At 45.7% G+C, this 23,977-nt stretch overlaps 1 protein-coding gene and 1 long non-coding RNA gene across 2 annotated transcripts; one reads left to right on the top strand and one right to left on the bottom strand.

Annotated features, from left to right (window-relative positions):
- Positions 1-289: 289 nt before the first annotated feature.
- LOC116079646 lies at positions 290-1,924 on the bottom strand. The gene is made up of 2 exons (XR_004114110.1): positions 894-1,924; positions 290-452 (listed from the first exon to the last, which is right to left on the bottom strand). It is a non-coding gene; the product is annotated as an uncharacterized LOC116079646 (long non-coding RNA).
- Positions 1,925-13,232: 11,308 nt separating this feature from the next.
- Positions 13,233-23,545, top strand: Calm1 (calmodulin 1). The gene is made up of 6 exons (XM_031355864.1): positions 13,233-13,422; positions 16,082-16,112; positions 17,320-17,463; positions 19,335-19,441; positions 19,836-19,971; positions 20,113-23,545. The coding sequence occupies exons 1-6, from the start codon at positions 13,420-13,422 to the stop codon at positions 20,139-20,141; spliced, it is 450 nt and encodes a 149-aa protein (XP_031211724.1). The 5' UTR covers positions 13,233-13,419; the 3' UTR covers positions 20,142-23,545.
- Positions 23,546-23,977: the final 432 nt, after the last annotated feature.

Here is a 23,977-nt window from a genome sequence, read left to right on the forward strand (position 1 = left end):
TCATACCGGCTCTGTATAAAACTATCCCAAATATACTTGCATTAAGAAAAATAATGTTGGGGCTGGAGACATGGCTTCTTACACTTGCTTTTAAATGGTTCACTTCCAGAGGATCCAGTTTGATTCCCAGCACCTAAATGGCAGCTCATGACTGTCTGAAACTTCAGATCTAGGAGATCTCGAGCCCTCTTCTGGCCTCCATGGGCACCAGGCACACACATGTTGCACATATAGACATGCAGACAAAACACTCATACACATCTAAAAAAATAAAAATAAACTTAAAAAGTATTATTTAAGGTTTATTTTAGATCTGAGTTTATCTGTTCTTTCCATGTGGGCGGTCTTCCCTCCTCATGTACAGGTTTAGTACTTAGTAACAGCCTGACGTTGTATCCGTGCTTCTACAGTTTGCAGTCTTGACACATTCACAGATCATGCAATCCTCAGAGCTGTGGGAGATAAATTTGTCACAAAAACACTGAAGGAATCCAGCCTCTGAAGATTTCTTGGCTTTACTTCTTGAAGCAAGTGAAGCTCCTCGCACTGGCTGCCATACACTGAAATACTGTATGTTATCGATATGAGTGGTTGTTGCTATCTCAAGATTATACAAAGCTCCAAGTTAGTTTCTTTTGGACGTCTGTCGCACGCGCCCTGGCATTGTTTCCATAGGTACGCAGTTAAGGTGATGGTTTACATATTTTAAAAAGGTGTGCCAGTCAATAATTGTTCAAAACTAGTTAGATTAAGAATACCACTAACTTGCAAATCTGAATGTGTGGCTTGTGGTTAAAAAAAAGAAAAAAAAATTGCTTCTAGATGCCTTATCTAATCGGAAAAATCTACACTTGGTGAGTGCTCTGGCGTTAGTCGAAGACAACTTGACACACCCATGTAAGTAGATGTTGATCAATCCAGGAATCTTGGAGGGGTACAGGAATGGAGAAAACCTGGATACACGAACCAGGGCAGTCAATTACCAAGAACTCAGGCCAACAGAGGCCAGGCCCTGTCAGCTTTATTGGTCTCACAATTCACTGCCGCCCCTCTCCCTGTAGCCATGGCGACACCCACACCAAGGCGTTCCAGAATTCACCTTTGGATATCCAGGATCTACCGAATGTGCACCTACGCACCTCAAATAAAACCAAGATATCACCACCCACTGAACTAAAACAACCGTGACCTCTTTTCCGTTTCCCAGATTTCTAATCCAACCAGGGAACTTTTTTTTTTTTTTTCATTCTTTCACCACAGAAAGGAGGCTAAGTCCTGAACTACGACTTTTTTTTTGATAATTAAATTCTTTTTTAGCGGGAGTGGGCATCAGAGAGGGATGAAAACCGGATGCACGCACATGAACATTTCCAGAAGGACCCTGCAGCTCGAGCAAGATGCCCAAACAGCGAGTCTCATTTCTGCTTGTAGAGACAGAATCGAATCACGTCCCCGGGTGCCTAGCCCAGGACTCACACCAAGCAGCTTTATTACGGCGATATCAAAATCTCTCCACAGACGCCCTCTTTCCCCGGTGGCCAATTCAGCCCAGGGCGCTAGCCCGGAGCACTTAGCTTTCCCTCTCCATCCACATCCCTGGGACCTGTTCAGAAACAGCCCACGGCCAAGAAAAAAAATAAATAAAGGCGTGAACCCAAACAAAACTACTTTCGCAGAGCCTTTCCCGACCGGTCAATGCCGTGAAAGACCCGGGACCTGGCCTGCGCGCCTTGCCCCTAGTAAAGATGGCAGCCATAGGCGGAGCCGCTCCCTCCGGAAATCCGCCGGTTGCCCCGCCAACCAGGACCATTCACGCGGAGCCCGCCACGCCCGCCGCGCCTTGACGCATTGCAGGTGCCGAGCGGCCAATCAGGCAGCTGGACTCTTTCCGGCCAACCACTGCAGGGTCTCTCCGGCCTATCAGAGAGTCCTTGTCCAACTCACCGAGGAAAGAAACCTCAGCAGCGCCAACTAAGCAACCGGCGGGCGGGCGGGCGAGCTAGGGCGAGCTAGCGCGTTCCGAGGGGTGTGTGGCCGCAGCCAGTGCTCTTCCGCGGAGAGATATAGTTCCCTCGCCCGCGCCCCGCCCCGCTCCGCCCGGACCCGCCCGTCAGGGTGGCGGGGTGTGAGGCTTGCTCTTCCTCCCCACTGTGTGGGCTTTGGATCCCTAGAAATGCATTACTTGACCAAAAAATAATATTAAGTTCCTGGGATGTGTTCTGTGTCTTCCTAAAGGGAAGATGTGGGAGCGACCCTCGCTGATCCCCTCCCTCGCAGGTGGTCCTTCTTTGCAGCCGCCAGGCGCATTAGGGAGTTTTGCCAGCAAAGAAGGAGAAAAGCTTCCCACATCCTAAAATCCTGGCTCGGGTTGACCCCTTGTTTAGGAGCGCAGGGCTCAGCACCCCGACTCTCGGAGAAGAACCCCCTCAGGGTGGGTCACTTCCGTTTCTAGAAGGACCCGCGTCCCTCCCTAACCTCTGCAAGGCTAGGTTTCCCCCGAGGGGCTGGAAATGAGGGTTTGATACAAACAATCCAATGGCCAGTTCTTTCACCACAGTTTGCTTAGGCACGGTGAAAACTGTCACGCCTTAACTCACAGCAATTTGAGAAGCGGAGCCCGGAACCAGATCTAGCTGGGTTTCAACTACAGGTATGGCTCACTTTCTGGAGCTAGACTAACAGCTGTGAGGTTGCACTGGGGAACAGTAACTTCACAGCCTAGGAATCAAGAGAACCTGCAGGGAAGAAATGCTACTTGGTTATAATCTCTGCTATAGGAACCCAGCTAAGAAAATGAAATCTTGTGGATTTCTTGAAATCCCAATTTAACCTTCAAACATCTGTGGTTTTGACACAAGAGGGTTTGGATGATCTGATTTTTTTCCTGCAACTATCCTTCTTCGAGCCTTATGTTGTAATGGGTCTCTCTGACATTCCTCCAGGTGTCTGCATTGCCTTCTTGTGAAACTCTTTAGTTCTTTGATCTAAAGGGTTAGTCGGTAGTCACCAGTTATTTACTGTTTCTTAAACTCAAAAAAGATTTGTTCAGAAAGGAGAAAAGTGATTGTCTCTTTGTAGGCTTTGAGCAGCCTCTCCCAAAATGTTTACCAAGTGGGCAAATAACTTGGCACTACTGTGTGGCTATCTCACCACAGAAATATCTGCCCATAGAAACAATACATCCATCACGTATCTTTCGAGGTGTACCTGGAGTAGGAAGTGTCTACTGTGACTTGTTCAGATCAAGCCAGATCCTGATATTAGAAAAAGATCCAAGAGTGCTAACAAATTCGGCACTCTTGGGTAAGTTCTTCTGTGCCTGGAGCCTCTGTTCTCTAGATTGCGGAATGAAAAGATCAGATTAGATGGCTTCCAGATGGTCTCCCAGCTATAATATTTGATTCTGCTATGAAGAAACTGAACCATAACCTAATTGTGTCATATTTAGAACTGTTCCTGTTTACAACACTTTCAACTTCTCAAAGTTGCTTTTAAATTTCTTTTCAAATTCAGTCAAAATATTTCTCAAGGGGGGGTTGTTTACAAAGAAAGTTAGATCTTCTATAAAGCCTGTCACAGGTTTATCTAAATGTGAAATATTCTTTCTAGCCTGTTACTTCAGTTCTAATACATGGAAAAGTTGTTGGGGTTTGTCCCCTTATATTTTCTATACATAGTAAATTTGCCTTTGTGTTCTAGCCCAGTGAAGGTCTCCTGAAGGAGGGAAGTAATGGTTTTATTCCATTCCAGGTCAGTGGTAGAACAGCCTAGAGTTGATCTGATGAGTTAAAAAAAAAAAGACAACTAATACTCACAGAACATCTGCAGGGTAGAGGTTACAGCTTCTCTTCTTGACTTATTTCTATTTTTGGTTTTTAAATTAAGGACATATCATGGAAGAATCATAGATCTTAAATAACTATGCTCTCTTTAGAATGCATGACTTTGCTTTGAAGAATACCAAGATTTAGAAGAGACTTATTTTTAAAAACAAGACAAAACCCATATGAGCCGCTCAAACGTATCATTGGCTTTCCTTCTCATTGCTTCTCTGGGCTTTTGTGAAGGGACAGTGCCCTCTTCCAGCTTTTCACTGTCACTTTTTCCTTTCCCTCTTTTTGGTAATTTGAAGGAATAAGTATCAGGATCGCTTCTCAAGTAGATATGGCCTCCTCTGGTCTCACTTTATACAAGTATCTTAAGATACAGTGGCATTCTATGCTGTCAGTCACAGAAAGGCTCCCTGGCCCGACTTTCCCAGTTTCCTAAGAAGAAACTGAATTCCTGAGAGCAGGGGCCGGCCCAGGCTTTAGGATCTCACTACACTACTGTTTCCTTTGACTTTGGACCTCTGAAAACATTGTACTCAAAGAGCAGTTGTAATAAGGAAAGCGGGGGATGTTATCATTGTTAGGGCCTCCCAGTGATTATGGGAAAGCCTATGATGATTTGCTTTGGACTTTGTTATTTCACTTGGGGACGAGCTGTGCAGAAGTGTTCTCTCCCAGGTAGGCCTTATCTACACTGCTGGTTTAAAATCTTTGACCTTTATCTAAGTTGCTGACACTGTCTTCTGTTAAGTCTTATGGTTTCTTTGTGTTGGTCTTCTTCAGGGTGACCCTATTTCCTTTCCTCAATCCCAGATGAGCACAGAGAAGTGTGTATATTTTTAAGATAGTTAAACAAAAGGATGTAGCTACACAATTAACATTTTGTGTCACATTCTGAAGTTTTTTGTTTTGTTTTGTTTTGTTTTTTAGATAATGGTAAAGTGCTAACTAATAATAATAAGAAATGGGGCATGGTGTCATGTACCCATATTCTCAGAGCTTAAGAAACTGAGGCAGGAGGATGATAAGCTTGGGATCAGCCTGGGCTACATAAAGGTAATGAGGGTGTAGGGAGAGGAGGAGAAGGGGAAGGAAGAGGAGACAAAAGATAGATAAGGGAGTGGTGGTAGTGGTGTGTGTGTGTGTAGTTCAGTTGATAGAGTGTTTTCCTGGAATTCATGGAAGCTCTTGGTTCAAACCCAACATGGTGGTATACACCTGTAATTCCAGAATTGGGGAGTATAAACAGGAGGGTCAAAAGTTCACAATTGTATTTTTGTTTCTCATTATGCAACTTTTAGCTGGTGTCTTAAATTCTTTTCCAGGTGGTTCTACAGGTATGGCTGGGCTTGTTTAACATATTGAGTAGTTCTTTTCCAGATCAAAGTGCTCATTGCATAGCTTTCGAAGCACTCTGACTCCCTAACGTAGCAAACATCTGGAGGGTAGGAATAGCCTGGTGGGGGCTCGTGGTCTTGATGTCCAGAACATGAGTTGCAATTTGCGTGCAAACCACGAAGTAAAGGCACAGTGCTGGCTACTTTGGTTCAGCTTCCCACCTTTCTTTAGAGTTTGAACATTGGAAGGGCTTCTGTGAGAATATTGACAGTAAGGTTCTCATGTTACAGTTGAGTTCTGGATTTTTCCCAGGTTTCCAATTTGACGTGAAACAAGCACCCCCCAGAAACTGTGCTGGGCACATAGAGCTAGAACACCAAAATCTGTTGTCTTGAGTCACAGATCTCCTGGGCTTTGGAAGACATAGATGACCCAGCAGCATGCCTTAAGAGTGGTGGCATGGCGGGGAGTTAGGGAGCTCAGGGCTTCTGACCCTTGGACCTGCCTGGTGAGGGTGCTAACTCTTCTATTGCTGATCCCTAGGCTCCCTCCAGCTCCTTGATTTCACAGGCATGCATGTGCTCTATTTGTCTCTGGATCTTATTGTTTGCAAGCTAATCCCACACGTTTTTTCTCTTGAATGCAGCCCTCACACCACGCCCAGGGTGCATTATTATCAGTATACCAGTTTCACAGATTAAATAGCTGGGAAGCAAAGGGAGCAATCTTGTAAACTAGACAATGCTCTTACAATCTTGTCTTTTGCTTGGGAAGTAACTGTTTTTTGTCAGAACTAAATGAAACAAAGCCGGGAGTAGCCTGCTATTGAAACAGGGCAGAACTCCAGGCAGTGGTGGTGGTGCTCACCTTTAATCCCAGCACTTGGGAGGCAGAGGCAGGTGGATTTCTGAGTTTGAGGACAACCTGGTCTACAGAGTGAGTTCCAGGACAGCCAGGGATATATAGAGAAACCCTGTCTCGAAAAACCAAAGAAAAAAAGAAAGGAAAAGAGAGAGAGAGAGAGAGAGAGAGAGAGAGAGAGAGAGAGAAGGCAGAATTTCTGCATTTCATTTGGCTTATAGAAGAGGATGTGAAAAGGAAGGGAGTGTAGCCATACTCGTTTGTACAATTGAAAATGCCTTTGAAAAGACTTCTTTCCATTGATCATGTAAATCAGCCATGCTATTGTGATGCCTAGAATTGGTTTATTAGTCAATGGCTCAGAGTCTCTACTTAGGATAAATAAAACTACAGAAGCCTCTTCATTAGATTTGGGCAGAAAGATAGCTTTTTCAAAGTCCAATTTGCCTTTAGTCATATTTCCTTCATTATAGAAAGCAAGGAATGGAGCTAGTTATGAAACTTCCTGAAAAGAACTGCAGACAAGGATGGATCAGCCATTTGGCTACCCATTAGGGCAGGAGAGAGCATGGATCAAAGCAAGACAGTTGAGCATGTTCTTGGAGCCATGTGAGTGTACCACTGAATTAGGAAAGAGTGTCTTTGTGGTAGGTCATCAATAAAGAGCCTTCTTTTGCTTTGTTCAATATAATTTCTACTACTTCTGTCTTCTACAGTTCCAGAAGTGACTGTGTTACATCTAATTCAATAATCTATTAGCATTGGTTGAGCCAAAACTATTGTAGTTTGAATATGCTCTACCCAGGGAGTGACACTATTTGAAGGTGTGGCCTTGAAGTAGGTATGGTCTTGTTGGAGGAAGTGTGTCACTGTGGGCGTGAGCTTTAAGACCTTCATCTTAGCTGCCTGGAAGCCAGTTTTCTCCTAGCAGCCTTCACATGAAGATGCAGAACTCTCAGCTCCTCATGCACCATCCCTGCCTGGATGCTGCCACACTCTTGCCTTGATGATAATGAACTGAATCTCTGAACCTGTAAGCCAGCCTCAATTAAATACTGTCTTTATAAGAGTAGCCTTGGTCATGGTGTCTGTTCGCAGCAATAAAACCCTAAGACAGCTATCTGGAGTTCAGAGAGTACAAGACGGTAATGTCTGGAGCTGTGGTGACTATGGAGGTTTGAATGGAAAGAAGCCACTAAAGATGTACAGCATGTCAGCCAAACACACTGACATGCTGAGACTAACATGGCGTCTGTGTGTTTGGGGCTCAGCAGAGGGGTGGTTCATTGGTTTAAACAAAGAATTGTGGGTGTGATATTTAGGATATTGGGGATGTCAGGACCACTGATCTAAGCACTCATGAATCCATCTTTCTTTTTTAAAAAAATGTCAAGAATGATACCACCCAATAGAAGTTTCTCCAGTGGTGGTTTCTTCTGCACTGTCCAATGCAATAACCACCACCTTTTACGGGATTATGTATTGCTGGCAGAACTGAAGAACTGTGTTTTTAATTTAAATGTCTTGCTTTAAAAAGCTACACATGGTTAGTGGCTACTGTAATGGACAGCTCAGCTCTGAAAGGACAAAGGCTATTATTCACTATGAATGAAAATCCAATCACACTATTACTTTCCTTTTATATTTATTATTATTATTGTGTGTGTGTGTGTGTGTGTGTGTGTGGTGAAAGCATGTGAGGATGCACATGTCTGTATGGAACATGGGAGTATAGAGAAGGAGTCAGAAGTCTTCCTCCTTCACCCTCTTCCTTACTGTCTCAAAAAAGGGTCTCTCACTGAGGTGGTATGAATGTCCTTGGCCCTTGGGAAGTGGCACTATTCGGAGGTATGACCTTACTGCAGGAAGTCTAGCCTCCTTAGAGAAATGTGAAAGGGGACCTTTAGGTCTCATCTATATGCTCAAGTCTGACCAGTGCGATCCAGACCCTCCTGACTGCCTGCAGAAGAGAGTCCCCTCCTGGCTCTCTTCAGATCAAGAAGTAGACTTCTCAGCTCCTACTCCAGCACCATGTCTGCCTGCACACTGCCATGCTTCCCACCATAATGATAATGGACCAAACCTCTGAAACTGTAAGCCATACACAATGAAATGTTTGCCGTTATAAGAGTTGCCTTAGTCATGATGTCTCTTCACAGCAATGAACTTGAAATTAAAACCAAACTGGAAGCTAGCTGTTAGGGCTGCCTGCCTGGTTGGCTGATTTGCTAGTGAGGTCCCAGGGTCTGTCTGTCTCCCTATCTTCCAACGCTGGAATTATAGACACATGAAGCCATGCCTATCTTTTTATGTGGCTACTGGGGATTCAAACTCAGCTCCTCATGTTTGTGCAACAAGCCCTCTCACCCACTGTACCATTTCCCTATCTCCTGCTAATTGGGTCTTAACTTCTAGAATTGGAGAGACCATTTTCTTTGATATATTCTGCAATCAGCATCAATTTGTCTAATTGATGCGTTACAGTTCAGTTTTATGCCCGTCAAGGCCTTGGTGACATTCCAACTTGTGCCAATCGCTACCTCTGCTCTTTAGGCAAACCAAGTCACAAAAACCCAAACCAAATCAAACCAAAACCACCACCACAACAAAACCTGCCATGCCAGTTGACTCTGACCCTCTCAAGACTAAACAATTGGTGAAAGTCTGTTGTCACAAACCCAGGCCTTGGTGAGACCCTCCCCTAGCACAGGCCTTGGTGAGACCCTCCCCTAGCAGTGGTAAACCCAGGCCTTGGTGAGACCCTCCCCTAGAACAGTGGTAAACCCAGGCCTTGGTGAGACCCTCCCCTAGCACAGGCCTTGGTGAGACCCTCCCCTAGCACAGTGGTAAACCCAGGCCTTGGTGAGGCCCTCCCCTAGCACAGTGGTAGAAATGGAAAGTTGCTGACTATGCTTTGAGTGCTAATTAAAGGTGAATTTTGCATTTGGCTTTTGAATAAGGAAAATAGTTGCTTAATTATTTCCAAAACGACATGATTTAAAGGTTTAGTCTTGGTAGCATATCCCTATAATCCCAGCACTCCAGAGGCCTCTGCTTCTGCAGTAATAAGTTCAAGAGCTGCCTGCATTTCATAGAGAATTCTAGGCCAGCCTGAACTGCATAGCAAGATTCTCAAAAAAGCCTAAAGAACAAAAAACCCTACATTACACAATCTGTCGGATGCCTCTTTTTAAAGGAGCTTGAATTCAGTCTGTTTGAGTTCCAAATGCTTCCACACCTTCCCCAAAGCCAACACGGTCAGCTTCTTCACAGCAAACTCCCTCTTAGGTACCAATATCTGTCTTAGTTTGTTTTCTGTTGCTGCAATAACCACCATGACCAAAATAAGCTGGGGAAGGAAAGGGTTTACTTAGCTGACTGGTTCCACAGTCAGATAAGATATGCAACACAACAAGATGGAGTCAGGGGTAGAGAGCCAGAACACAGAGAAATAACTGGCTTGTCTTGAACCTCATTATCTCTATCAACTGAACTCTTAAGTCACAAGCAGCCAGTGGCTATAGAGACATAGGAACCAACCAAGTCCATGCGTTGAGAGAGTAAAGTGACCAATGGGATATGATCTTAGTTTTATGCTTTCAGATAAACAACTGAACTAAAATGATGCATATCCATGACCATGGGCAAAAGGGGGATGTCATAGTTAGCTTCAGCCTTCCACTTGATCCAAACTTAGAGTCACCTGGGAAGAGGGAAAGAAGAACTGAAGAACTGCCCAGAGCAGGCTGGTCTGTGGCCATGTCTGTGAGGCATTTTCTTAATCGATAACTGATGTAGGAGGGGTTCCGCCTACTATGGGTGGCGCCATCCCTAGGCAGGTGGGCCTGGGCCATCTAGGAACCTTAGCTGAGCACTAGGCTGGCTGGCATGAGGAAGCACACAGGTAGCCAGCAGACATCCTTTGGTTTCTGCTCCGAGCTCCTGCCTGAACTCTGCCTTAGAGCTCCCCTGATGGACTATGGAACCAGTCAGCTAAGTAAACCCTTTCCTTCCCCAGCTTATTTTGGTCATGGTGGTTACTGCAGCAACAGAAAACAAACTAGGACAGGTATCGGTACCTAAGAGGGAGCTTGCTGTGAAGAAGCTGACCGTGTTGGCTTTGGGGAAGGTGTGGAAGCATGTGGAACTTTAAGCTGCAAAGGTTGATGAGCACTCAGCGTTCAGTGGGCTTTTCTCTAAGAATTTGGAAGACCAGATTCCTGAAGTAAATGCAGACGATGGAGGCCTGGCCTGGAAAGTTCCAGAGGGAAGTTTGCCACTCAGAGATGTTACCAGGGTTGTTCATGTGATATATTTTAACTAAAAGCCTTTGGAAGGGCTCGAGAGATGGCTCAGCAGTTAAGAGTACTTGTTCTTGCAGAGGAACCTGAGTTCAGTTCTCAGCACCCACAGGGTGCCTCACAACCATCCCTAACCTTAGTTACAGGGAATCCAGCAGACAAGCGCCTGGTACACATACATGCATATAAAGTAAAAGAAATAAATCTAAAGATTTTAAAAAGGATCTGTGGAAGTGAAATCTTGGCTTCATGTGGACAATGAGTGCTGCCCACCTAGGACAGAAAACTCAGCTGTCCTGATTCTAGAAGACACCCGGCTCGCTGAGGTAAAAGTGTTCTGGACGCATTTCTTTAGTGTCAGCACACAGAAGTGTGGTCCAGAGGGGCCAAGGCTGCGTCGCAGGCTGCCAGCCGAGCTTGGCAATGCAGCATGAGAGCTGGATTGAGGGGGTCCTGGAGAGAAGCTGAGGCTTGGCATGCAGTGGTGGGGATCCCTGGCCTGGGGCTACATTCTTTTACTTCTATGTAGATTATTGGATTATTTGATCTCACATAGAGCTATTTTCTTTAAATTGTCACAGAATGTTCCATAGCCTTTTGGGTTCTTAGTATATTATGGTATTTTTATGTGGCTTTCAAAAACTGCTGACTTCTTCATAAAGAAGTTAATTCACTGGGACATGGACCTACATTGTCAGCCAGAGAACCTGATGTATGAAATAGGCAAGTCTCTAACATTGTATCTTTAAATTTCCAGATACTGATTTCACTAATATACAATCTAATATTAGAGCCTTGAGCAAGGACTCACGCTCTAGTTTATGCCCAATCACCGTCTCACAGGAAGATCCTGGGCAAGTCACTTGACCTTCTTATATTTCAGTATGTGAAACTAGCCATAAAACTGTGTAAAGCATGACCTCATTACAACCCACTACACTTGAAAGCTAAGACGTGCTTTGATACGTTAAAGGATTCCAAAAGAGCACTCATTTGTAAAATATCAACAAACAGAAAATTGTTCTATGATGATTAAGATAACTCTAAGATGAATGGCACTTAGCAAGTAAAGTCATGAAAAGGTTTCAGAGCACTTTAGTGAAATCGTTAAATGACACAGGAAAGTATTTGACGGGTTTTGCAAAACCATAGGTTGTAGCTATATAACTAAAATAACTGTAAGGGATGGAAGACTACCAGAAACAAAAGGGTCCCCAATAATTAAACATATTTTCACCTTTAGGACATCATTTCTCCCTTGTCACTGCCTACCAAATATAAAAATGCATTTAAATAATTACTTTAGGAAGTCTGACAGGAAAAAAAAATCCAAATTCATTAGTTAAAATAATGAGGAGCATGGCTATGTAGACCTGCAAGTCACTGAATTATTGACCATGCTTTAAAATGACTTTGTATTACTTTCTTTTCTGTGAATATAGGGATATTATGTGTCTGTCCGTGAATGGCTTTTAAACCGTTTGCAAGAGGGCCAGCAGCACCCTTCCCGGGGCTTGCCTGCTCCAGCTTCTCCTCAAACAGCAGGCTGACCCTTTCTGAAGCATTCTAGAAAGAGCTTGAATGAAGCGCAGTCCTACAGTTGCTGACATACTGTCTGAGGCAATCCACAGAAGTCCTCTGGCATTGGCCATGTTCAGGGACATGATTTCTGAATCTTTTAAAACACCTAGCTGCAAACTTTGACAAAGCCAGAAAAAGAAACATGACTAGTCCTTCCGGAGCGGGAGCGTGCTAATCACACATTTTGCCACAATTTCTGAAAGAAGAAACAATCTGCAGCTTGCCCTGGCCTTGCAAGCAAAAGATCAAATTCTGTGCTCTGTCTTGGCAAGAAAAGAAACTGCAGCATTTTGTTAAGATTTTTTTTTTCTTTCTTTATGTTCCAGGCTCCAAACTAAGACCTGAAACAGTTTTTGGTTGTCCCCACCCCCACCCTAGTTTACAAAAGAATGAAGAATAGTAAATTTAAAGATTAAAACATTATTTAAGGACTATAATTAAGATTGTAATTAAGATAGTGGAGCTCCCTACTAGAAACAATTGGCTGTGCAAGTTTCAGCTGTAATGAGTGATTCTGAGAATGTTTCCCCTTCTTTGTATATATGAACTTATGAATTTTCAGGACCAGGGCAATTAGGAAAAACTCAAAGCATGGGCTATGAGGTCGACATAAGCTGCTCACTTCATTAATTTTAGGAGCAGGCCTAATAGAATCTGCCACAGGAAATAAGGAACAAATCTTCAAGCATCTTTAAAATTTTAGAAGGTATGTAAAAACGCGAAGACGAGACTGGTTGAGCATGTAAACATGACACAGACTTAGCAACTGATTTCTAACTGTGCCTCGGACAGTTCTCCAAAACCAGAAAAATAACACATCTGACCAATTTCTTCCCCAAGGCCAACCCACCGTGTCTTCAACACAGTCCCCTCTCCTCTGAAGCTAAAATTGTGAGGTTGATTCCTCCTCCCCGCGGCTGTCCTCAGCCCCTAGACCTCCTGAAGGACCTCCCCTGTGAGGACCCAGGTTGGTGGTTCTGCAACCCCGAAGCCACCAGGAATGGTGGGAGGGGGAACACACAGGTGGAGTGGGGCTGAGTGACCGACACGCGGCTGGAAGCCCGGGGCGGCCCCCAGATCTCGCTACGCAGGCATTCCAGCTCTAGAGGACTCTTGCAACAACAGGCCAGCACCCTTGCTCAGGTCCCGGACTCCCCAGTGACCCCCTCCCGCGTACTGGGCCCGCCGCGCGGGGCGCGCCTCGGGGGCGGGGCCTTGAGGTGAGATCCGGCTGCCGCAGCGCCGCCCTGCGCGAGGCGGTCCTGCCGCGGCGGAGGGATACGGCGCACCGTATATAAATCGCGGCGCACAGGCTCGCGCTACGGCAGTGGTGCTGGGAGTCTCGTGTCCGCGGTGCCGTTACTCGTAGTCGGGCGGCGGCTGAGGCTCAGCGCACAACGCAGGTAGCGCGTTAGCAGCAGCAGCAGCGGAGGCACCTCGGCGGTCACAGCCCCTGCGCTGGTGCAGCCACCCTCACCTGCTCCGCTTTTCCTTCCTTCGTTCGCACCATGGTAGGTTGGGATGGGCAGTGGCAGACGTAGCAGCTGCCCGAGCTTCCTTAACAGATTCGTAGTTGAGTCTTGGGTCTTCCCCCTTTTCCCGGCTGAGGTAACCCCCCCCACCCCTTTTTTTTGCCAGGTGTTACGCAGCAGCTGCGGTTAAAAGGGGATGTATTTTTCGGGTTCACATCGCCGCTTTGGCTGCCGGGGAACCTGCTCTGAGTTTGGGGCGCCTCTGGGGCTGGACTCTCCAGTGGGCTTGTGCGCGGGCTGGAGCCGCTGCCACAGCTGCACCGGGGCCTTCCGCATCCACCCCCTCCTCCAGCCCCGCACCCACTGCATCCAGCGCGCCGCACCCGGGCTGCCTGCAGCGCAGCGCCTCGGCCGGGGCCAGCGGGGCGGGGGGAGCCGGGCGGGGCAGGCCGCGACGTCCCGGTAGTCAGTCCGGGACCGCGGAGAATGAATGGGTCGCGGCGAGCCGGGGGCGTTACAGGGCTTGGACCGCGGACTCCGGGGTGTCCTCAGCCACCTTCAGACCCCCTGACCAACCCAGCCGGGCGTCCTCCCTCGGCTGCGGTCCCCTCCTTCCTCCCGGGGGGCGCGGCGCGGGCGTGAGCTGGGAAGGAAGGAGCCGGGGAAGGGTGGGGTTGGGGGCAGGAAGGCGAAGGCTGGGGGGCGGAGAGGGCGGAAGCGGCCGCCCTGCGCCCGGGCGGGGCCCCGCAGGGTGGCCGCGCGCGTGGCCTGGCCGTGCCACCTCGGTCCCCCTCCTGGTGCCGCGCGAGATAGGCGCGATCGCTCGTGTCCGCGGGGAGGCCCCTTCCCGCGGGAGGTGTTCGGCTCGCGCTAATTGGGGCGGCAGGGCGGGGGAGGAGAGAGTTGGCGCGCTCCTCGGTTTCCATTAGAGACGCAAAGTTTCTGCTGGGGAGGAGGCGGCTGCAGGCTCAGTGCCTGGGGGAGCAGGAGCGGTGGGAGGTGCTGGGGATCGGCAGCACCACGGTCCTGGGGCCCCTTTGAGTCTTCACCCTAGTGCGGCCCCTCGCCCGGCATGCCCTTGTCTTCACGCTACTCCCCGGGCGGCGCGGAGATGCCCATCTCTACGTTTCCGCTTTCTCTGCCGCCTCTTGATTGCCAGATGCGAATAGGTGGTTGGCCGTGTGCATGTGCCGTGGCCCCCTTCTCCCTCGCCAGGCAGAGCTGACATCACCAGCAGCACCTTCTGCCCTGGCAAGGCGGCTAGACCGTTCTCGGCAGGTTCTGGAACTCCTTTGACCCAAGGCCAGAATGGCTTGCGGGTGAGGTGGGGGAGTCGTTGTCCCGAAGGTAGATGCACTTGACAGGCCTCTAGTCAGAGAATTTTTCCGAGGAGGTGGAACTCCCCTCCCTAGTGAGCTGACAGTTTCTTCTACGAGGTGTGGCAGTGCTTCCTGTCGTGCAAGACTGACATGGCGAACATTACATAAATCGTGTCTCCATTTGCCTTAAAAGTAGCTTCCAGTAATGGATAGAAAGGAAGACCCACTTAAAATTTAAAAAGAAGTTCTCTTCCAAATCGATATATAAGGCGAGTTACCACAGAAAAGAAATGAACTCCAGTGCCATCGGATTTCTCTTGGGGTTTATTTTTTAACCAGCTTTATTAAAACTTATATTCTCCTGGCTAGAGGCACAGGTTCAGAGGTGCAGAAACTAAATAGTAATGCAAATGAAAATCTCCTTTGTGGCCATTTAGTACCTAGAGCATGGAAATAGGAAGCATTGGCAAGAAGCAGCTTTCCCGTCAATCTTAAGGTGGGTAGGGTTAATCCCAGGAAATGATAGTAGTTACTCCTGTGCAGGAGGAAAGGGCTAATATCGCCTCATAATTGTGGTGGTTTCTGTGTGCTTCTTTTTTGCAGTTTTGTAACAGTCATAGGATTCAGTCTTTTTCTAGCTCCAGAATCATAGGATAATTTGACTGAAAGGCATTAGCCATTGTAAATGGTAGACTTTTAGCAAATACCTGCCTAATTTAAATGATTGGAAAGCATTTATCATACTGAAATGAAACCTGGGTCGGTAATCCATTACTGTATATTTTTTCAACTTAATTGTTTCTCATAAAATGGGTATAAAAGCCTGTTAATCCAACCCAATACCATTATGTAACGCCAGTGTGGAGATTTTGGAGGGCCCAAAGCTATGCGCAAGGTGCACTAAAAAGCTTGCCCCTGGACAGGATCCTGGTCCTGGCTGCCTTGTCCGCGGCATTGGGTTGGGTCTCTTGGATGAAATCAGCAGCTGCAGTGTTTATGGCGCAGTAGGTGGCGCTCTTCCTTCTCTGCCTGCGGCTGCAGCTGGTGCTGAGAGTACTTTAACCACTAGAGACGCCATTTCCCACATTGCCACTGGTTTCTTTGCAGTACTTAGTGCAAGCCGCAGGCCAAAGAAATGAAGCCAGCAAAGGCTGTCACTTTGTCACCCTTTATTGTTAAGCTAGCTTGAACAGTTTTCCTTTATTGTAGTAACTGCCACTAAATGCCAGTGCTAATGAATTCAGAACACTTTTTTAAAATACTGATTTGAAGGAAAAAAACCACAATTTTAAATTATAATTAGGAAAACTAGGTTTCCTGAGCTAAGTATTAACCAAACATGTCTAGATTAAATTATGATCTTTTCTTTCTCTGCGTAGGCTGATCAGCTGACTGAAGAACAGATTGCTGGTAAGTTGAAGATGCTGGAGAGGCCCCAGGAAACTGGGACTAGGCTCTGCCTTGGTCTTCTGTCTCCTCTCTTGTCCCTCCAATCTCCGATCTGTGTGGTTTTCTAAGAATTCTTAAGCAGCAACAGTGAGGTCGGGTATTTTAGTGACGTGGACTGGGGCTCAGCTATGCCTGTCACCCTTGAGTGTGCGTAACTGCACTATAGAATGGCATCCATTGAAGCTGCTACTCTGAAATGGACTTTATGGTTCTTAGGCCATAAATTTAGTAATCTTTTAGTAATCTTCCAGGAAAGCTTTTGCTTGCAATCCTAAAACACATGGAAAAGGTAAAAATTAGTGCCATAATATTTGGAAAATGAAACATTACCTTGGGTTTTGTTTTGAGATGGATGTCTTATAATGTAGCTCTGGTTCTTCTGGAACTTGCTATGTAGTCCAGGCTACATTTGAACTCACAGAGATCTGTAGTTTGCCTCCAGAGTGCAACTATGCCCAGCAACTTTACCCTTTTAATGTTCCCACTTTAGTGTATTAAGGTGGCTCATGGGGAAGAACACTTCTGGCTCTTGCAGAGGACTCACTCAGGTTAGAGTCCCAGGAAATATGGAAATTTGCAGTGGCTTGTAACTAGTTCCAAGGGGTCCAATGCTGCCCTCTACCCTGTGTAGACAGCAGGTACGAATGTGGTATACTTATAGACACATGCAGGAGATGCAAGCAAACACTATACATAAAATAAATAAAGTGTTTCTATTTAGGACTTCTGAAAAAGTGTCCTGAGTGTGACAGAGAAAGAGCGTGGTGACTGCTTGGGAATGCATGTTTCTAGTAACCATGTTGCTATGAAACCAAGGTTCACTGTGGCTATAAAAGTGCAACATGAAAGGACTTTCTTTGAAGGGACTTTACTGTAACTGGTAAATCGACAGTCTCAGATTACTTAACGACCAATTTAAGTATGGTCAAGCTAATTTTCTTAAAAATTAGGATATTGCGACTTTATTGAGCCTGGTCACTAGGACAGTGTTTGCTTTCTGGGCTACTGTGCGTTAGCCAGACCAACAGATCTGTTGTGATCTTTATTTCAGTAGATAGAGGCCAGGTGGTTTCTGGTAACTTGGACGGCTTGTTTTGGCAAGCCTCGGGGAAGTGTGTATAGTGCTGGGTATAAACATTGATTCTAAAGAGTAAACTTCTCTTTTCAGAATTCAAGGAAGCTTTCTCCCTATTTGATAAAGATGGTGATGGCACCATCACAACAAAGGAACTGGGGACCGTCATGCGGTCACTGGGTCAGAACCCAACAGAAGCTGAACTGCAGGATATGATCAACGAAGTGGATGCCGATGGTAAGGGCTTGAGAACTGAGTGAGTGCCAGTGTTGTGTAATTCAAGTTGAGACTTGTTACAGAATGTTTGTAAGGCCCCTGGAGCAGAGCAGCATGCAGAGTCGCTTTGTCTGGCTGCCTCAGCCTCCTGACATTAGAACAGAAGGCTAGGTCTGCTGGCTGCTCAGGTCACTATGCTGCTGGCTGGAGCATTTCCTGGATTGGATCACTACTGTTCTTTTCTGCTTACTGAGACCTACAGCTCCAGTCTTTTAGCAGCTGCCTGCTGAGGCTGCACCAAGTCCTGTGGGGGAAGTAAAAACAAGTAGCCAGAGAACCTGCTCCTAAAGGAGCTGTTGTTTCTCTGAGGAGGAAGAGCCTGAGGGCATTGGGTGGAGGGAGCACCCTTCCAGCTAGCAGTGTCTGAAGACTATAAGGAATTTGTGGAATCTGAGCCGGGAAGCTGTGTAAGGCATAGGGCCAGCAAAGCCAGCAGCTCCCCCGTGACAGTTAACTGTTCCTCCTCTCACTTACAAACTTACTGCTCCTTTTGTCAGGGAGCTACTGCCCTAATTGAAAAGTCACATGTATCTAGGAGTGACGAGTCTTAAAGGAGCTAAGAAGGTACAGTGTGGATCTAAGCTGTGCTTTCTAGATAGATGTTGGGAGAGGAGCCATTTGGAAGGTATGGCACCATCAAGTGCTGTGATGCACTTGGGTTTTGTGTGCGCATTGAAAGACTTCTAAAGATTACTCTCATCCTCAGTGCCGCTTTTAGCACATCTACTTGATTGACCGTATGGCAGCATGGGTTGGGCCTTTCCGGTTGTATGTAAATCCTGTGAGGCCAGGCTCAGTGGGGAGAGTGTATTTGACTATCATATTATGTGGTGCAGTGGGAGCGGTTGCATAAAGCCTTGTTTTGATACCAAAGGATATCTTCTGATGCTTATAGAGAGCACTTAGTTGTTTATTTTGTCTTACATAAGTAGAGAATCTTTGGTGTTGTGCTCCCTTATATTGGTATGCCTAGGGCACTAAGCCATCCATACACCAGCCTTGGAAGTTACATGTTTTAAAATGTTCCGGTGAAAATGAATTGTAAATAACTACTGATTTTTTTCCCCTTATTTTATTTTCATTTATTTGAAGTCAGTATTAATCTGGGATTTGTCTTTGGGAATATTTATCCCTTAGCTTTGGAGGGGTCACTGGAAATAGTGGCTGTTGAGTGGATTCCTCTGACAGTTTCTTGAACATTAATAATGATCCTAAACTGAAAAAGACTTCTGAGCTTTTTTTCCCTTCATGAAACATGGAGATGTCAGATTGGGGGTTTAGGGGTAAGAGTGAGTGCTTAGGGTATGGGAGGCCCTGGGTTCAATTCCCAGTACCAAAAAAGGGCATGTTGGGTAGGGACCTAAAGCCTGTGGACTAGGGCTGGAAATGTACCTGGAGAGGACTAGGGAGACTGGCCAGGGTGTGGCAGGGTGTTTTCTTCTCTCATCTTTTTCCCCTAAAGCATTTTGTACATCACTAGGGCATTATTAGTCAACCCGAGTATTCTCCTTGGACACGCAGTTGCATGCTTCTGTTTTCTTTTGCCCTGCCTAGTCTATTTCCATAATGGAGAGTTGAGATGTGCAGCTTCCTTTGCACCTGTAGGTGCTGTGGGCACCGCCTAGTAGTAGGTTCACGTGATGTTGCTCTGGGAGGTGTTTGAACATTTTGGCTGCAGAGGGTTATTCTAAGAAAAACAGTTTATCATTCTGGTTACCACTTAAATCCTACCAGATGCCAGAACATCCCATACCATGGCTCTAAGATTATTACTGCACAGGAGTGTCAGTGTGATGCTTACCCAGCATGAACTTTTTCTTTTTTAATTAAAGGGAATGGCACCATTGACTTCCCAGAGTTCTTGACTATGATGGCTAGAAAAATGAAAGACACAGATAGTGAAGAAGAGATCCGCGAGGCATTCCGAGTCTTTGACAAGGTAATCTTGCACACTTTTACCTTGGAGAGGTACATATGGTACCCTGTGCTGGCTTCTGGCGCTGCTGAAAGTTGAACCTGTACCTGTTGGTTGGTTAGAGTGGGCCTGCGTGTCTGACTCCTGTTAAGTGACAGTATTGGCCTGACTGTGGTGAGGTCCAGCAGAGAGAAACACTGAATTGACTGTCCCTGTCTTTGTTATGTTTGGTGTCTGTCTGCTTTTGAAAAACCATCTGCATTCTGTATTTGACAACTGGTGGGGTCTGGGGATGGGGGGGAGGGTTGATGTGCAAAGTTGGCAGCAACTCTGGGAGGAAGAGTAAGTTCATTCAGAAAGATTGCTCTCCTAAAACCTCCACCCACCATTACCTTGGAATGTTTCTGCCTGTTGTCAGGATGGAAATGGTTACATCAGTGCAGCAGAACTGCGCCACGTCATGACAAACTTAGGAGAAAAGCTAACAGATGAAGAAGTAGATGAAATGATCAGAGAAGCAGATATTGATGGAGATGGACAAGTCAACTACGAAGGTAAAGGCTAAGTGTCTTGAGCCTGGTTTTCAGTGGTTAGCCGCTGCTGTGGATGGTCACCAGTTGTATTGGGCACAGTAGATGTGTTCCTTACAGCTTCTTTTGAAGATACTGAAATGTTATGATTATTTGTCTTTTCAGAATTCGTACAGATGATGACTGCAAAATGAAGATCTACTTTCAACTACTTTTCCCCCTCTAGAAGAATCAAATTGAAATCTTTTACTTACCTCTTACAAAAAAAGAAAAAAAAAAGAAAAAAGTTCATTTCTTCATTCTGTTTGTATCTAGCAAAACTGAATGTCAAAAGTTCCTTCTGTCCACACACAAAATCTGCATGTATTGGTTGGTGGTCCTGCCCCCTAAAGATCAAGCCCCCTACATCAGTTTTACAGTATAAATACTCGTACTACCTTCTAAGGAAGCACTTAGTGGACTCCTTAAAGTTCCATTTGCTAATGATTAATACACTGTTTGGGCTGGCCAGTTTCTCATGCATGCAGCTTGGTGATTGAGCACAGTCAGGCATTTGTATTAAAACTGAAAAATGGAAAAAACAAATTCAAAATCTCAGATGGCTTCTAGTTCAATCTGTTCAGATAAATTGTCAGCAGCCAGTTTACTGCAAACAAACATTTAAAATTGGTTTACCTCAGGATAATACGCAGAAAATGGGTGGAGGCTAAACTCTGAGACACAGCCCCAGAAGTAGGACAGTCCTCGTCAAGTGCCCCAGTCCCATGGTGACAGTGACACCCTGGTGGCGAGCCCGAGTGCGATGGTTCACTGCTGTGCACATTGCATTGGAGTGACTTGAACAACAAGGCTGTCACCAAATCACATTTTGTTAAGAATGTTTCCTGAGGGAGCATCTTTGGACTCTTTTAAAACCTTGTGAACCATGACTCGGAGCCAGCAGAGTAGGCTGTGTCTGTGGACTTGAGCACACCATCAACATTGCTGTTCAGGAAATTATAATTTACATCCATTCCAAGTTGTAAATGCTAGTCTTTTATTTTTTTTTTTTTCCAATAAAAAGACCATTAACTTAAAAGTGGTGTTAAATACTTTGTAAAGCTGAGATTGGAAGGGGGACAAGGCCGCTGGAGGGGAGGTCAGCATACATAGAAACACCCAACATCCAGTGCAAACTGGATTTCCCGCCAGGTTCTCTAGCCTCAACTCCTGAAACCACACAGATACAGAGTTCTCTGCCATCATGACCACGTAAGTCTCGTTATTTTCTCTGTGTGTGCACATGTGCAGATCACAGTTGGTTGATGTTCAGACAAGAGCCCAAGTGAGGGAAGGACTCTCTAGCATGCGGTTAGGATGTTAGGCTGTGCTGTTGCTGACCTGTTGTAACTACATGAGGCCATCTGTGCAGGAGACATGATTTAGTGTATGTGTAATCCTATACTCTGTGTTTGGTAGAAGCAGGCCGGTCAAAGATACTACCTTTGATTCAGTTTGTAATTTATGGTTGTACTTAACTTTAGCCTCTATATTTTATTATTATTATTATTATTATTATTATTATTATTATTATTATTATTATTATTATTGTTTAAGTTAATTGCTTTTTCTCCCCGTAAGTAGAGTTAATGCTTAATACTCTGGCTTGAAAGCAAAGAAACAAAACTATCCCAGAATGAATTTCCTGTCTAATTACAAACCTGTAACCAAAACATAGATGGGCTGGTACTGGTCCCTTCCAAGGCCCTGGTCTATTTTAAAGCCCCCCCTTAGAAGTGTGTTGCATTTAAAACAAGGGCCTTGTACATTTTTCAGGGTGTCAATTGGTTGTATCTGATGAGCAAGGAGCTTTGGCTTCCATATTTGGGGGTGGCAGGGAGCTGGCAGGCTTCTAGCAAGGCAATGAGATGCCCTTGGCAACCACATGGGTACACTCGGAGCTAACCTGTAGACCCCCTGGTTGCTCCCTCTCCTGCTCCCTGTCTTTCTGGCATTTTGTAGCTCCTTAGAATTTTGTTTTTCTTCTGCCAGAGGGATGGGTCAGAGCAGTGGAGAAGAAGACATTGCCTGAGCGTTTCTGCTCATCCTTGGACTGGGCGGTTGGCGTAGGTTGATGCACTATAAGTTGACTTTCGTATGAATCATTAGGGATTCCCTTCTGGTAGAGAGGACTGGGGCTTTCAGGTGTGAAGAAGTGAATGGTGGTGGATATGTCTTGTAAGAGGATTAAATCACCCAGCCGATGACCTAGTCTCAGGCTTGTCTGTGACCTTTTGGTAGTTTCAAAGGGGCTTGGAGGTGACTTTAAAAATTTACCTCCATCTTTTACCTTTTACCGAGTCTGTAGAAGCTAGGTAGACAATACTTTAACAGACCCATAGCCTGTCCTAGAAGGTTACCTTCAAGACAGGATTCTTGTGTGACCAGGAATCCTGCATGGGAACCAGAAATCCTTGCCCCCAGGGAATGTAAAGCTGGGGTTTAGAACTGTAGGAGACAGAGTTCCCCCCCACCCCCCCACCTCCTTAGCCTTCTGGCATCCTGGGGCACAGGCAGCCCAGGGCTTGGTGTTGGCAGTCTTTCGTGAGGTAGAAAGAGTAGGGTGTCAAGGCAGTACCCCTGAAGTCGGATGGCACTTTCCTGTAAACTGTCCCTCACAACTACTCTATAAATATATACATATATTTCTATAAATATATATATATAAAGTGACTAGTTAACTGGCACCCTGCTTTAGCCTGAGACTTGCCCCAAGACACTGCAGAGCCCTTGGCACACCTCTACCTAGTGTGTTTTCTGTCTGTTGGGAGGAGCTGAGCAAGGCAAACATCTTGATAGTTCAGATGGGCTTTCATGTACTGTTGCCAGGGAAGGCTTTTTCGGATTTTTTGACAAATTTTTGCACACTTTAATTGGTGTCTTTGAGCAACTTAAACACATTGAAGATGAGCTATTGTACATATTTTTATATTCTCTTTATAAGTGCATGTCCAACTTGTAACCATATTGTAAGGAATGGCTGTCCAGTAGGCCTAGTGTTACTGTCACACAAGAGGGATAGCATCTATCATTCACCCCTCAGCATCCTGGGAACTACTTCTTGAATGAAGACTGTAAATTTGGTCAAGTCAACTCTTAGTTACCTTAACCATTTGAATGATTTATTGTGTGTCCTACATGTATTTCTCTTTGGCAGCGACCAGAGTTACACTGATGTGTCTCAACTGACCCACTCAGCTGGCAGTCACCTACTCTTTTTTCAGTACCCCTTGAAGTTGTCCGGTAGAAGACAGATTATTTGCTATCTATCCCTTTGAGTAAGAAATAAGAAATCAGGGATGTGTGCTCTTCCCCTAGACCTACGATGTTCATTAAACACCTGTAGCAAGGATGGTGGTGGGCCTTCTGTTACCGAAGTCACCCTTCACTGTGGCTGTTTGACAAGGAGATGGACTTGGACGTTATGTAAATCTTGAGAAGAACCGTTTTTGGAGATTTACCCACCTCTCTGACGGGGGACCAACTCTATGGAAACTGTAAATAAGTTTTATTTATAAACCTGGCACTGTATTCAATAAACATTTCTGCAGCCTTTCATCTCTTAACTGTGAACTGTGTAGGTTTTTAGTTCTCATAGTTTCTAGTCCCCTTTGCGCTATACAAGACAAACCTTCCTGCCCTCAAGTAGAGTCCCCGGGGCTATCCAGCAGGTGAGTGTGTGGAGCTGGAGATAGCAGGGGCGACAGAGCAGCGTTAAGTAGGTTGGGGGTTACCCAAACTCTTAGCAGATTAATATCACTTTGACTTTGAGAAATAAATTTTTAAGCTGGCAAAGCAGAGACAAATTTATCTCTTGAGTTTAAGGCCAGCCTGGTCTACTGGAGTTCCAAGTCAGCTAAGGCTGCATATGGAGACTCAGAACAAACAAAACAAGAAACTAAGGAAATTTTAAGATGAACGTTTTAGGTGGCAGGATGGAGGTGTAGTTCAGTTGGTAGAGTTCTTGTTCACCATACATGAAGTCCTGGGT

Source organism: Mastomys coucha, unplaced genomic scaffold (genome assembly GCF_008632895.1).
Source record: "Mastomys coucha isolate ucsf_1 unplaced genomic scaffold, UCSF_Mcou_1 pScaffold6, whole genome shotgun sequence".
In the NCBI taxonomy this organism is placed as follows: Eukaryota; Metazoa; Chordata; class Mammalia; order Rodentia; family Muridae; genus Mastomys; species Mastomys coucha.

Bases quoted from the DNA above. Each gene is read 5' to 3' on its own strand.
- Calm1 (XM_031355864.1), top strand. The intron at 17,464-19,334 runs GTAAGGGCTTGA...TTTTAATTAAAG, and splicing joins CAACGAAGTGGATGCCGATG to GGAATGGCACCATTGACTTC. The intron at 19,442-19,835 runs GTAATCTTGCAC...GCCTGTTGTCAG, and splicing joins CATTCCGAGTCTTTGACAAG to GATGGAAATGGTTACATCAG.